Consider the following 14,194-nt stretch of genomic DNA (forward strand, 5'->3'; position numbering starts at 1 on the left):
ATTAAAGCCATAAAAGAAATCGTCTTGTCAAACTCAAAAAAGCTGAACGAGTTACAGGATGAAGTATCCACATTAAATAGGAGAACGGAGGTCTTAGAAAATAAAGTTAACCAACTGGAAAAGAATGTTGAAGGGTTTGAATTTCTAAAGAAAAAACTTAGAGGACGGAGAGAAAATAGACTTGCTTACCAGGGAGCTGGAGGACTGCTCGAACAGGATGAGGAGGTCGAATTTGAGAGTGATAGGGATACCGGAAGGGGTGGAGAAAGGGAACATGATATCCTTCTTAGAAAACTTCATTATTAAAGTCCTGCCTTTTAAAGCAAAACACCCTATTGAAATAGAAAGGGCACACAGAGTCCCAACCAGAAGACCTGATAAATTTGTTGGACCTAGACCGATAATTTTTAAGGTGTTAAGATTTCAGCATGCCCTAGAAATCATTAGACTTGCAAAAGAAAATCAAAATCTGCGCTGTCAAGATGCCAAGATTCACATTGTCCCAGATTTTGCAAAATCCACAGCACAGAGGAGAAAGCAGTTTTTAGATTTGCGTCCATCACTCAGAGAAATTGGAGCTAAATATGGGTTGTTGTACCCAGCAGTTATGAAAGTTACAATGGGCAATAAAACATTCAGCTTTGATAACCCTGAGAAGCTTAAAGAATTTTTAAATCAAAGAGAGCAGCCTATGAATGAATGAATCTGAGTGGTTTATTCCAGTTGTTTTATATGCTTTATAGTATATATAATATAAAGAATTGTTTTTATATTTTAAAGTTTATTTTAATATGTACCGGTAAAAGAATCTTCCCAGTTTACAGTGAGGATTTGAATTGCAATGCATGAGGTAATATATTGTACTGAACATTCCTCTCTGGAAGATTTACAACTTACAAAATATTCTTATCTGCCTTTTCTTATTGCAGTAAGATTCTAACAAAGGTCTAGTCAAATATTGCAGGAGTAACTTTTAATTATTAGCTGCAGTAAGCATGCAATATATATTTTATGTATAATGTGCTGGGCTATGAGATATGCCTTTTATATAAACTGAAAAAATGGATCCTTTGTACATGATACCACATGTTGGACATTTTTCTGACTTGAAGAAGAAAGAATTTTTTTTTTTTCATCACAATGACTGAATTATAGAAGATGAGTACGAAACTAAGAATAATTCTACAGCAGGATTAACAGGAATATGGTGGAACATTATGCTCACTGCATTGCCAAGTTGTATGATCACTTGCATATCGAAATGCATAGGGGATATGCCATTCATACTAAAACTTTTGAACTGAGGAGTTCACCTTTCTGTTCAAGAAAGAAAGAGACTGATTTCCAGATACGATTGGTATGGTGAAACGAGAATCTTTATTCAGAAAAGACACCAGCATCGAAAATGGAATTCTTGGAACTATTTGTTTATTGATTTGAATCTTCATCGCAGATATCATCTTTGGACTGAACAGTGGTTATTGTGCAAGGGAAGGACATATATAATTAACTGGCATGTCTTGTGCTTATTGCATATTAGGAGATGGATTGCATTCCTTGTGTCTCATTGCTCATTCCTTATAGCTCCTGAAATTCTAACCTTAATATATTATCGTAGTATGACTAGGAAGATATAAGAAAAAAGGAGAAAGAAGAACTGGAATATTGAGTTTTATGACTCCATTACTGTTTATAACTATGATTTTGGGATCAATTGGAAGTAAATTTGTGCGCAGGGAATGTGACGCACTAGGATCTTTCACTGAGGAATATTCTTTCAAAAATGATCTTATCTTTGATCTAGTGCTGAACTCATTCTGTATAAGAATTAATATTTCAATATATTTAATTTAAATTTTAATTGCTTTTCATTGAATCTCATTGATAGCTATAGAATATATTTTCAATAGGGAATATCTAATTCTAATATGAATCAAATTCATATGTCTTTAGTGATGGAAAATTTATTCATTAACATCTGTACACTTCTAAAGAGGATGGTTACTGTGCACATATGAGCAGAAGCGATTTGATTTCATTATGAGTAAATTATAGATTTATAATTTGTCTCCTTTTATACATGTTAATATTATATGTTAAAGGATATTAAGAATAATTAGTTATTGATTATCCAAGCAAGATAATCTTAATATTATCTTCACATTAGATCAATTAGATCTATACAGCTTGGGAATTGGTTGTTGAGGTTTTTGATGGATATTTATGCAATGATTATAATAATAACAAGAGAATTATATAAAAAGATGAATATATTATAATATTGTCTTAATATTGTGGTCTGTTGGGGAACTTTCTGGACTCATCTGTACTTATATGTGTGATTCCAAGTTATATATGTCATTATTTAGGGGGGGATGGGTGGGAATGGGATTAACAAAGGGATTGATAATAACTGGGGGAAGTGTTATATTCTAATGAAGAGGGTTTGGAAAATGGCATCTAATCATGAATTAATTTGTTATTTATTCTTTACATTTGAGAAGAGATTTTTGATAATTATTAAATATAATGGAGACTAAAATTTTTTCCCTTAACGTTAATGGTCTCAATCATCCTGTAAAAAGGAAAAAAATGCTTACTTTCTTGAAAAAACAGAAAGCTGATATATACTTCATCCAAGAGACGCATCTTTCAGATGTTGAATCAAAAAGACTCGAAGGCGAATGGTTAAAGCACTGTTTTTTCGCCCCTGCAGTTAGGAAAAAAGCGGGGGTTGCTATTTTAATAAGTAATAAATGTTCAGCTTCATTTAAAATGTTGGAGTTTGATCCCTTAGGAAGATGGATTAAGGTGGAAATGAGAATGGGAAATAATATCTTGACCTTGATTAATGTCTACGCCCCTAATTCGAATCAAAATGATTATTTTAAATCTTTACAATTAATACTCCCACTGGCTGCTTCTAATTTAGTTGTAGCTGGAGATTTCAATGCTGTGATGGATCCTTTTATGGATAAAAAACCAAGTAAAAATATAAAATCTTTAGGGTTAGAAAATCTGGTAAATTCTTGTGATTTAAAAGATATATGGCGAATTCTTCATTTTAATGATCAGGAATTTTCTTTTTTTTCACAAGTTCATAAATCTTTTTCAAGAATTGATTATGTTTTTGTTTCAAATTCATTGGTAAAACAGGTGCAACAAGCTTCCATTGATCCAATTATTTTGTCAGATCATGGAGGGGTATGGATTAAATGTAGTTTAGATAAACAGGAAATAAATAGATCAGTTTGGAGATTTGATAATACACTGATTGCAGATTCAGTTTTTCTTGAAGAATTTAAGGAAAAGATATCTGAATTTTTCCAAATCAATAATACAGTGGATATCAACACTGAAATATTGTGGGATGCTTTTAAAGCTACTATGAGAGGTCATATCATTTCTTATTCGGCACATACTAGGAAATTATTGGTTAAACAATTCACTGATCTGGAAAATGAAATTAAATTTCTAGAATCTAAATTAATTAGTAATTGGCAGAAAGATACTTTACAAGAACTCTTAAAAGTAAAAGGGAAATATAATGAGATTTCTTCAAGATTGGCGAGGAAAGATTTATTTTCCCAGCAAACTTTGTATTATGGAAGTTCCAATAAGGCGGGAAGATTACTTGCAAATTATCTTAAAGCAAAAAAAAGAAAAGTAAAAATAATAGCAATTAAAGATAGTAATGGAAACTTGCATACTCAGATTAATGATATTTTAAATCAATTTCTTAATTTTTATAAAGATTTGTATTCTTCCGAGTCTTATGCTGATAAACTTCAAAGTGGTGTGGAATTTGTAAATTTATTAGTGGGTCCAAAACTTCCTGATCATATAAAAAGAAGATTAGATGAGCCTATATCATTAAAAGAAGTAGAAACTGCATTGAAGTCTCTTAGAGTTGGATCCGCTCCAGGTGGGGATGGTTTTACAGTAGAATTTTATAAAACATTTCAAAATGCGTTACTCCCTCATTTATTAAATTTATATCAATATCAACTAAATAAAGGTTGTATTACAGGTACTATGGCAGAATCTTTAACTATTGTTTTACCTAAGCCAAATAGAGATCCTACTTCGGTATCAAACTATAGGCCGATATCTTTAATTAATGTAGATGGAAAATTACTGGCTAAAACTTTGGCTATGAGATTGGCTAAGGCTCTCCCTTATATAATTGATGTACATCAAACTGGATTCATTGCGAATAGACATTCTTCTAGTAACACAAGATTGACATTCCACACTTTAAATTTAACTAAAAATATGAATGATCCGGCTTTTGCCATATCTTTAGATGCAGAAAAAGCATTTGACAGAGTGGAATGGGATTTCATGTATCAAGCATTGGAATGGTTTGGTATAGGTTCAGGATTTATTCAAATGGTTCAGACTTTGTATAGCTCCCCTATGGCAAGATTATATATCAATAATAAAATGTCAGTTCGTTTTCATTTACATAGGGGAGTTAGACAGGGTTGTCCACTATCTCCTTTGCTTTTTGATATAGTATTAGAACCCCTATTATTAGCTATTAATCAAGCAAAGGGGATACAGGGTATTCCTCGTAACGATTGGGAATATAAGTTCTCTGCTTATGCAGACGATATTTTATTATATTTGAGAAATCCTGTTTCCTCCATTCCTTGTTTGTTAGACTTGATAGACAAGTTCGGTAAATTTTCAGGATATAAAATAAATTGGAATAAGTCTGAACTTCTTCCACTCAATGTACATTGTTTAAAAAGTATGTTTGAGTCCTTTTCTTTCGTTTGGAAGGATGATGGTTTAAAATATTTAGGAATATGGATTAAAAATACAGTAGATGAGACTGTAAAAGAAAATGAAAAAAGGCTGTTAAAAAAGGTTACGGAATTATGTGAGCATTGGAATCCATTACATTTATCTTGGTGGGGGAGAGTTCAAACGGTTAAAATGATGATTCTACCTGTAGTTTGCTATCAAATGGGTATGATACCAGTATTTTTTCATGGATCTTTTTATAAAAAATTGAACTCGATTATTATAAAATTTATTTGGCTTGGTAAAACTCCTAGAATTGCTATAGCATCTTTGCAAAGACCAATTAAGGAGGGCGGGGTAAATTTTCCAAACTTTTATAGGTACCATCAAGCCTATATTTTACGTCAAGGTATGTATTGGGTCCTCCCGGATCTCATTGAGTATACTCCTGATTGGTTATATTTGGAATGGCGACTCATGTTTCCTTTACATCTTTCTCATGTGCTCAGTATCAAGATGCCCAGATTGTACAAAGAAAATAGAATTCTAATGGATACTTGGAAAACATTACGGTTTGTCAGTAATTTAACAGCAATTACTATTAATAATTCAACGAATCAATCCATATGGCTAAACTCCAAGATTCAAATTGGCGGTTTTAAGATCGTCTGGAAACATTGGATAATTGCAGGTATCAGAACTTTAAATGATGTAATTACTAATGGTAAGCTGCTGGATTTTACACAATTGCAACATAAATTTGGGCTTCACAAATCGCAATTTTTTCGTTGGTTGCAATTGAAGCAGGCCATTCAGGCAGGGTTCCCTGAATGGAAAAATTTGAATAATCAACCTAGCATAGAATTTTTATGTTTTCAGGCGGACTTTCTGGGACATCAGGCCGCACAATGGTATAAAACTATTAGTGAATTGGTTAAAAAAAAGCCTAAAAATACTCTTAGGGATATTTGGAGCATTGAGATTAAGCATGATATTTCAGCATCTCAATGGCCACAGATTTGGTCTTGGAGAATGAGATGTACAATGTCAGCGTCTATGAAACAAACTTGGTTTTTTTTGTTACATAGAGCTTTTTGGACCCCAGTTAGATTGCAAAAGTTAAATAGTTCTTTGTCTAATAGATGCTGGCATTGTAATCTGGATATAGGGACTTTAGATCATCTTTTGTTCTATTGTCCCCATATCTTAGCCTTTTGGAACTCAATCTGGGATCAAGTAAATTGTTTATTGGAAAATCACGTAGCATTAACTTATGATACTGTACTTTTTGGTATGTCTATGAGAAAAAAGAGTCAGATATCAATGTGTAATAACAAACTTTTATTGATTTTGACCGGAGTAGCCATTCAACATATTACTAATAACTGGAAAGACCATAGTAGGCTCAATTTTAAATTTTGGTGGAATTCAGTTTGCCACATATACAGAATGGAAAGATCAATAGCGGTGCAAAATGGAAATTATAAAAACTTCATTAAAATTTGGGAACCATTAACGTCCTTTTGTCATGATTGATGCCATTTTCCTAATATTTCTATATTTAATATGTAAGATAAGGGTGGGGTGGGGGGAGGGTTTCTATTACATGTAAAATAAAAATTACTAAAAGGATTTCAGGATGGGAGAGGGAGGGTTATATTTACAACTATAAGTTATAATGATAAGATGTACAAGTGGTTAAATCTATGTTATTGTGTTGCAATTTTTGTACACTTGATGAAAGTTTTAAAATGAATAAAGAATTATAAAAAAAAAAAAAAAGAATATTATGTAATACACCTAATATTTAAACTATTCTTATTAAATAGAAAATCCTCCCCTCCCATCACAGTATTACATACAAGTACCATTACAATGAAACTATTGATATATTCATATATTATGAGATAATAAAAAATAAAACCCACTCATTTCCCCTCTAATCAAATATCTTACATTGGGAAAAACTGTGTTTTTTAAAATATGTATTTGTTGAATTTTTTTCACCAAACTTTTCAAACCACCCTCATAGAGGTACTATGGGGTTCATAATAATAATAAAAAAATGTCTAAAGAGTGTCCTAAATGGCTACTTGGACGATCAAAAAGCCTGATCGGCCAAGTACCCATAACCAAAGCTGGTTTTAGACGTACCTTAAACACCTTGTTGTTATATAAGATATAGGTGGGGTGAGATTGGGAAATATGTTATTTGTTAATTGATATATTATTAATGGATGGGGGGGGGTGAGAAGGGATTCTTTTATACTTTAATGATTATAAGTAAGATTGTCAAGTGATTTGTTTAAATTTTTTTTATTATTATTGTTTATTATACACTTGTTGTAAGATATGAAAATGAATAAAGATTTATAAAACCAACTTAGGCCTTTCCCCTGACACTAAGCACAGAGAGAAAAGAGGCGTGTTTAGAGGAGGGGAAAGGGCGGGCGGTGGGCCGACCTACACCTAGGCGTGCAGCAGGTATAACCAAAACCTTAGGCAGGTTGCCTAGTTGGCACTTATACATTTTTGACTTAGACGAAGTCAAAACAGATCTAAATGCCAAAAAATGGGCCGCTGAGCTGATGGCGGCTGGCGCAATAAGTTCAGCGGCCCGGCAACCTACCCACCCACCCACCGCAACCATCGCAGCAGGATAGAAGCCTCATCTCCCTTACCGCGATGCCATCACTTCTCTACCCTAACTGCTGGGACCCGTGGCAGGAGAGATGCTCTATCTCTCCTGCTGCGGGTCGCGGCAGTTCGGGTAGAGGAGTTGGGCCCATGTGCCTAAGGCCCCACCCACAGGAGGGGCCCAAGACTCCTGGGCCTATTCTGGTTGGCCCAGGTGCCTTAGGCCCCACCTGTGGGCAGGGTTTCAGATGCCTGGGCTAATCTAGCCCCATTTTGTAGCCGGCTGGCCTGCCAGACGGGTGGGTTTGGCACTCGTCTGTCCGGCCAACATTTTACAAGTATGGGGGGTGGAATTGGGGGTGGGGAGGTCATGGGGTCGGAGGTGGGTCGCGGGTTAGCGGGGGAGGGCCGATCAGGGGTTCGGGGGGGGCAGTCGTTGGGGAGGTTGTGTCGAGGGCAGGAGGGCCTGGGATCCCTCCTACCCATATTGTATTGGGGGTGGGGGGTAGGGGGTCCGCCTGGGCAGGAGAGGTTGGGCTCCCTCCTGCCCGAACATGTAGGGGGGTGGGGGGTGAGAAGCCAGGAGGGCCTGGGCTTTCTCCTGGCCTGATCATAATCGAGGGGTGCCGCAGGTGCCGTGGGGCAAGAGGGCTTTGGCTCCTTCTTGTCCCGATGCTGTCGGGGAGTCAGCGGGGCAAGAGGGCTTGGGCTCCCTCTTTCCCCGATGCTGTCGTGGAGTTGGTGAGGCAAGAGGGCTTGGGCTCCCTCTTGCCCCGAAGGTGTTGAGGGTTCGGGGAGTCAGCGGGACAAGAGGGCTTGGTCTCCCTTTTGCCCCGATGCTGTCGGGGAGTCGGCAGGGCAAAAGGGCTTGGCCTCCCTCTTGCCAGTTGGGGGTTTGGGATGCCACGGGCCAGGAGGGTTTGGGCTCCCTCCTGCCCGGATCATTTTAAAGTGGGGGGGATTCTGTAACCGGTGGTGTTTTTGACAGACACCGGTTATAGAATCCAGCTTTTAGGCGAAGGACTGGCTCCTCCTTCGCCTAAAAGCCCTTGTGTTGGATGTTTGGGGCTTAGGCGTTTTTTTGGTTCATTATGGGGTATAAGTGTAGACGTCGTGGGGGGATAAGTGTAGACGTAGTGGTGGTCTGAGCATTTAAACAGTTGAATGTAGAGGCAGGCCATTATCAAAAAAAGGACGTTTTTTTTGGTTATGGACATTTTCCCTGCTTCTACTTTCAACGTTTAAGGCCTTAGGCCAAAAAGGGACTTAGACAGTTATTTTGATTATGTCCCTCCACATATTCTAAAGCATGTGTGTATGTGATTTTTTTTTCAGTAAAGTTACCCTCCGCCGATCCACTGGTATTCATGATACTGGTAATATTGTGTGGCATTTAGCCCTTTGTCTCCTGCTGGCATGGATAATAGTTGCAGCATCACTGATTAAGGGAGTAAAATCTGCTGGAAAGGTACCTGGGGGGGGGGAGTATCCAGTTTCATTTAAGAGTTAACCTTTTCCTATCGTAATAAATTTTACATTACGCTGATTCCATTTGTAATTATTTTAGCAAAGATTTGTATTATTCACCGTTATCATTTATGGCTATTGTAAACATAATGGGGTTCATAATAATAATTTTAAAAAAAACGTCTAAAAAGTGTCCTAAATGGCTACTTGGATGATCAAAAATCCTGATAGTCCAAGTACCCATAACCAAAGCTGGTTTTTAGACATATCTAAAAACAGCTTAGGCTTTTCCCCTGCCTCTAAATGCACAGAGAGAAAAGAGGCATGTTTAGAGGAGGGGAAAGGGCGGGCGTGGGCGGGAGGTGGGCCGACCTACACCTAGACGTACAACAGGTATAACCAAAACATTTGACAGGTTGCCTAGTCGGCACTTAGACCTTTTTGACTTAGACGAAGTCAAACCAGGTCTAAGTGCCAAAAAAGGGGCCGCTGAGCTGATGGCCGCTGGCGGGATCAGTTCAGCGGCTCGGCAACCTATCCACCGCAATTATCGCGGCAGGAGAGATACCTCATCTCCCCTACCGTGATGCCATCACTCCTCTACCTGAACTGCCGCGACCCGCGGCAGGAGAGATGCCCTATCTCTCCTGCCGCGGGTCACGGCAGCTTGGGTAGAGGAGTGATAGCATCACAGTAGGGGAGATGAGGCATCTCTCCTGCTGCGATCCATCACCCCCCACACACACACAACATCGGGGTAATAGGGAGCCCAAGCCCCCTTGCCCCGCGGCAGCCGTGGCACTCCCGACGATATTGGGGCAAGAGGGAGCCCAAGCACTCTTGCCCAGCGATCGTGCCCCCCCCGACTCGATATGGCCAGGAGGGAGCCCAAGCCCTCCTGGCCCTGGTGACCCCCCATCCGACAGGAACGGGCCAGGAGAGAGCCCAAGCTCTTCTGGCACCGGCGACCCCCCCTCTGACAGGAACGGGCCAGGAGAGAGCCCATGCTCTCCAGACCCAGGCGACCCCCGGACTGGATTGGGCCAGGAGGGAGCCCAAGCATTCCTGGCCCCGGCGACCCCCTACCCCCATCCCCCACTACAATACGGGCAGGAGGGATCCCAGGCCCTTCTGCCCTCGACACAACCCCCCTCCCCCAACGACCGCCCCCCCAGAACCCCCGATCGTCTCCCCCGCCGACCCATGACCCCCCCAGCCGGCCCATGTACCTAAGGCCCCGCCCACAGGATGGGCCTAAGGCTCCCGGGCCTATTCTGATTGGTCCAAGCACCTCAGGCCCCACCTGTGGGTGGTGTTTCTGTCGCCTGGGCCAATCCGGCCCCATTCTGGACCTGGCTGGCCTGCCAGATGGGCGAACTTGGTACCCTCCTGTCTGGCCAACGTGAAAGGTACAGGGAAGGGGGGTGGGGGGGTCGTGGGGTCAGCCAGGGGGTCGTGGGTCAGTGGGGGGGCGATCGGGGGTTCTGGGGGGGCGGTCGTTGGGGGGAGGGGGTTGTGTCGAGGGCAGGAGGGCCTGGGATCCCTCCTGCCCGTATTGTAGTGGGGGTGGGGGGTTGGGGGTCGCCTGGGCCAGGAGGGCTTGGGCTCCCTCCTGGCCCATTCCAGTCGGGGGGGGTTGCCTGGGCCAGGAGAGCTTGGGCTCTCTCCTGGCCCGTTCCTGTTGGAGGGGGGGGGGATGTTGCCGGGGCCAGGAGATGTAGTGGTGATTTGGGCGTTTAGTAGAGGCAGGCCATAATCAAAACAAGGACGTTTGTTTTGGTTATGGACACTTTCCCTGCTTCTGCTTTGAACGTTTAAGGACTTAGGCCAAAAAGGGACTTAGACGTTTTTTTTATTATGCCCCTCAATGTAAATAAGTCATAAGTCTGTAAATTCAAATATTTTGTGTTCCTGGCTCTTTATTAGTTTATACAGACTGTTTATCCACGATGGCAATGACATTTTTGGAATGTCCCGTCATCCTGGACACACGATATGTAAAGGTTAATTTAAAAGGTATGATAGAAAATGTTTCTTCATGTTTATAAATATTTCTTTATAAATGTTTGAAATGTAGCATCCACTGCATTTATTGTTGCCATTCTTATATGTTAAACAGCAAACAAAGGGGTCTTTTTATCAAGGCGTGGTAGGGGTTTAACACATGGAATACCACAAGTTAAACCACCTGCCGTGCTAGTTGCTAATGCCTCCATTGACGAGGTGTTAGTTTTTTTGGCTTGCCGCGGGGGTTAGCGCATGATGAAATGTCCGACGTGCTAACCCCGCTACCGCACCTTGATAAAAGGAGCCCAAAATCTCCCCTCAGAACACCATGCGAAATTGTTCTCCAAAACAAGTGCATCTATGGTGCGCGCTAATCGATTTAGCATTTAGCACGCGCTAAATCAGTTAGTGCACCTTAGTAAAAGGACCCCTATATGAGAGGAGGTACTTTTTTTGTAAAGAGATTCCAAGATTCAGTCAATGACACAATCAGCTCTTGCTTCGCTGTTGTTCTCTGACATTTCCTTTGTCCACTTGCCGTATTGCACAACCCATGCCATTCTTTGCTGCACAGTCAGTAGTGATTTTTTTACCAGCTTTACACCCTCTCCAACCAAATTCCAGGCACCTATGCCTCACTGTGCTTGTACTAACCATGGCTGAGTACTTGTCCTGCCACTCTCTCAGCAACAGAGGTGATATCCACTTCCTATTGCCAAGAGATGTGCGTCTCAATACTTGATCTTGTCTGTGACTTGTCTTGCTTGGTTAACAAGAGCCTGTAAAGACTCAATTGTCACTGTCAGTTCATATCATTCCGCTTCCCTTTTTTTTTTTTTTTTACAAATGTGCATGTATAAACATTGAAAATTAAATAAGAATAGAACAGTGTCCCTAATGAAAATTGCTAAAACTAGCTGATGTCACTGTTTTTGTGTCTAATAAAATTTCCTAATATGTGTAATTATATAACAATGCATATACAGTACATATGAGGTGCCTATGTGCCACCTATTATAGGTGCCTACTTTCCGTTATACAATACTAGCATTACCAAGTATATTTATTTATTTCTTCCATTTGTGCGTTGCACATACCTATACAAGCTCTAGGTGACATTACAGAGGAAAGGGTTAGAAGAGGGTAGGGAGGACTATGGATGGCAGGAAGGAGTGGAGAGGAGAGAAGCATGTAGAATAGTTCATAGACATTCCTAACTTTACAGATAGGAGCACCATCTATGTAAATGATATCTAAATGAATGAAAGTAATATGTAAAAAGGAATAGAAGGGAAGTATGTATGAGACCAATATTCAGCACTATTTAGCAGTCAGGAATGGCTCCCAGCCATCTAAATAGGGCTAAGTCATATAATCGCCGATAATTTTTTTAAAGTCAATGTTTATTTAAGAATTTTACATGAAAAGAAATATCCAGCAAACAGACATAAAGAAAGTGTAAGATAACAAGAATCAACAACATTAATTGGCATACAAATGACAGTATGAAATATGGGAACAAGAGAACAATAATTCTGAATAAATAGCAACCAACCCTAAACTGTGTGCAATATGGATTCAAATAAAAAGAAGGGAGGTTAAGAAATGAAGAGATCAGGTAGAGTAAGAGGGGGAAGGGAGGGAAGGAGAAGAGGAAGAAGAGAGAGCATTGTAGATAAAGTTTTAGAGAATTCTATATATTTTGAAACAGAGAATATTTGTTGGATTTTTTAGCTAAATAAGCCTCAAATCAATATGTTTGGCATACTAAATCCCACCATTGAGAATGAGAGGCTTTGGAAAGATTCTGCCAAGAACTGAGTAGAATCTTTAGGGCTAGAGCAAGCAGAATGTAAAAAAGAGAAGCATCATATGTGGAGAAGTTAAAGAAGGATGCAGATGATTTTAACAACAACATTTGATAGGACAATCCTACATCTATGTGAAATAAGGAGCATAATGTATTCCACACAGAGGTCCAGTATGTTTGTATTGCAGGGCAATAAAAAAGAAGGTGTTTCAAAGATCCAACGTCAGTATGGCAAGTCCAACAGGAACTGGAGAAGGAGGGATTAATTCTATTAGATTTGATAGGAGTCCATTGGGCTCCATGAAGGAGAAAATAAAGACTCTGTGTAAGAGAAGCTGATCTAGAGGTGTGAAAGGTAAATTTCAGTATAGAATCCCAAGTGGAATCCGAAATGGATATGCCAATATCTTCCTCCCAATAATTTTTCCGGATGGATGCAGAGGTAAAATGAATTTGTTTGAATAGTTTATAAAATTGTAATGCAATATGACCTAAGGCTAAAAATTTTTGCTCTCTTTGTGCTAGATAATGTAGATCTTGTACTGCAATGGCTATTATTGTAAGAAGAATATTGGAGAGAATATAAATGAGGGGGGAGGTTGTTGTCTTGGAAATAACATTCAACGCAGTGACATGTCTTCTGCACTGTTGACAGGTGGTGTATTTTACAGCTACCTTTCCATATATTATGCTGACCATTCTTTTAGTAAAAGGTATTACCCTAGAAGGAGCTTGGGATGGCATTAACTTTTATATTGGAAAACAGTCAGATATTACAAAATTGAAAGATGCAGAGGTAAGTGTCCTAAGATGTTGGGAAACAAATTAAATAAATATTTTTCCTTCTTTGCACTAGAAATTGTAAACTAGTTTCAATGTTGAGCAAATGCATTGTAAAATCAAAAATAATTGTTATCAATGACCGGAGTTGACAATAAATTTTAAACTAATTTTAAAGCATTTATGTTTAAAGATGCGTTTGATATATAAATAATTTCAAACATTAGCAATTCAAGACTATTTTCTTTTAACTTGAACATCTTATCATTATAACTTATAAGTAGATGTAACCCTCACCCCACCCTCCCTCAAATCCCTCTATTCATTATAAGATCATATATTTGAAACCCTCCCCCCACCCAATACTAAATGGTGTATAATTAATAGAAAAATGGCATCTAATCATGACAGAAATATGTTAATGGATCCCATATTTTAATAAAATTTTTATAATTTCCATTCTGTACCGCTATTGATCTTTCCATTCTATATATATGACATACTAATTGTGTTTATTATGAATATTTGTACACTTGATGAAAGTTTTAAAATGAATAAAGAATTTTTTTTTAAAAAGACTATTTTCTTTTTTCCCTCTCCTTTGTGAGCTCCCTAGTCAGAAAGGTTTTTTTTTAACTCTCTGGAAGCTTAGGTCTATCAGAGCATACTTTAACGCTTCATCATTTAGAATTCTCGTTCAATCCCTAATACTAAGCCATCTCGATTATTGTAACATCGCCC

General features: G+C 39.1%; 1 protein-coding gene across 1 annotated transcript in view; it reads left to right on the forward strand.

The window, feature by feature from the left end:
• LOC117361417 (sodium- and chloride-dependent neutral and basic amino acid transporter B(0+)-like) overlaps positions 1-14,194 on the forward strand; it is a 154,848-nt gene that overhangs the window by 78,169 nt on the left and 62,485 nt on the right. Inside the window, exons 8-9 of the mRNA XM_033946717.1 lie at positions 8,725-8,857; positions 13,329-13,469. Coding sequence (XP_033802608.1) covers positions 8,725-8,857; positions 13,329-13,469 — 274 coding nt within the window. The remainder of the gene's footprint in view (positions 1-8,724; positions 8,858-13,328; positions 13,470-14,194) is intronic.

This window comes from Geotrypetes seraphini, chromosome 5, assembly GCF_902459505.1.
Source record: "Geotrypetes seraphini chromosome 5, aGeoSer1.1, whole genome shotgun sequence".
Lineage (NCBI taxonomy): Eukaryota > Metazoa > Chordata > Amphibia > Gymnophiona > Dermophiidae > Geotrypetes > Geotrypetes seraphini.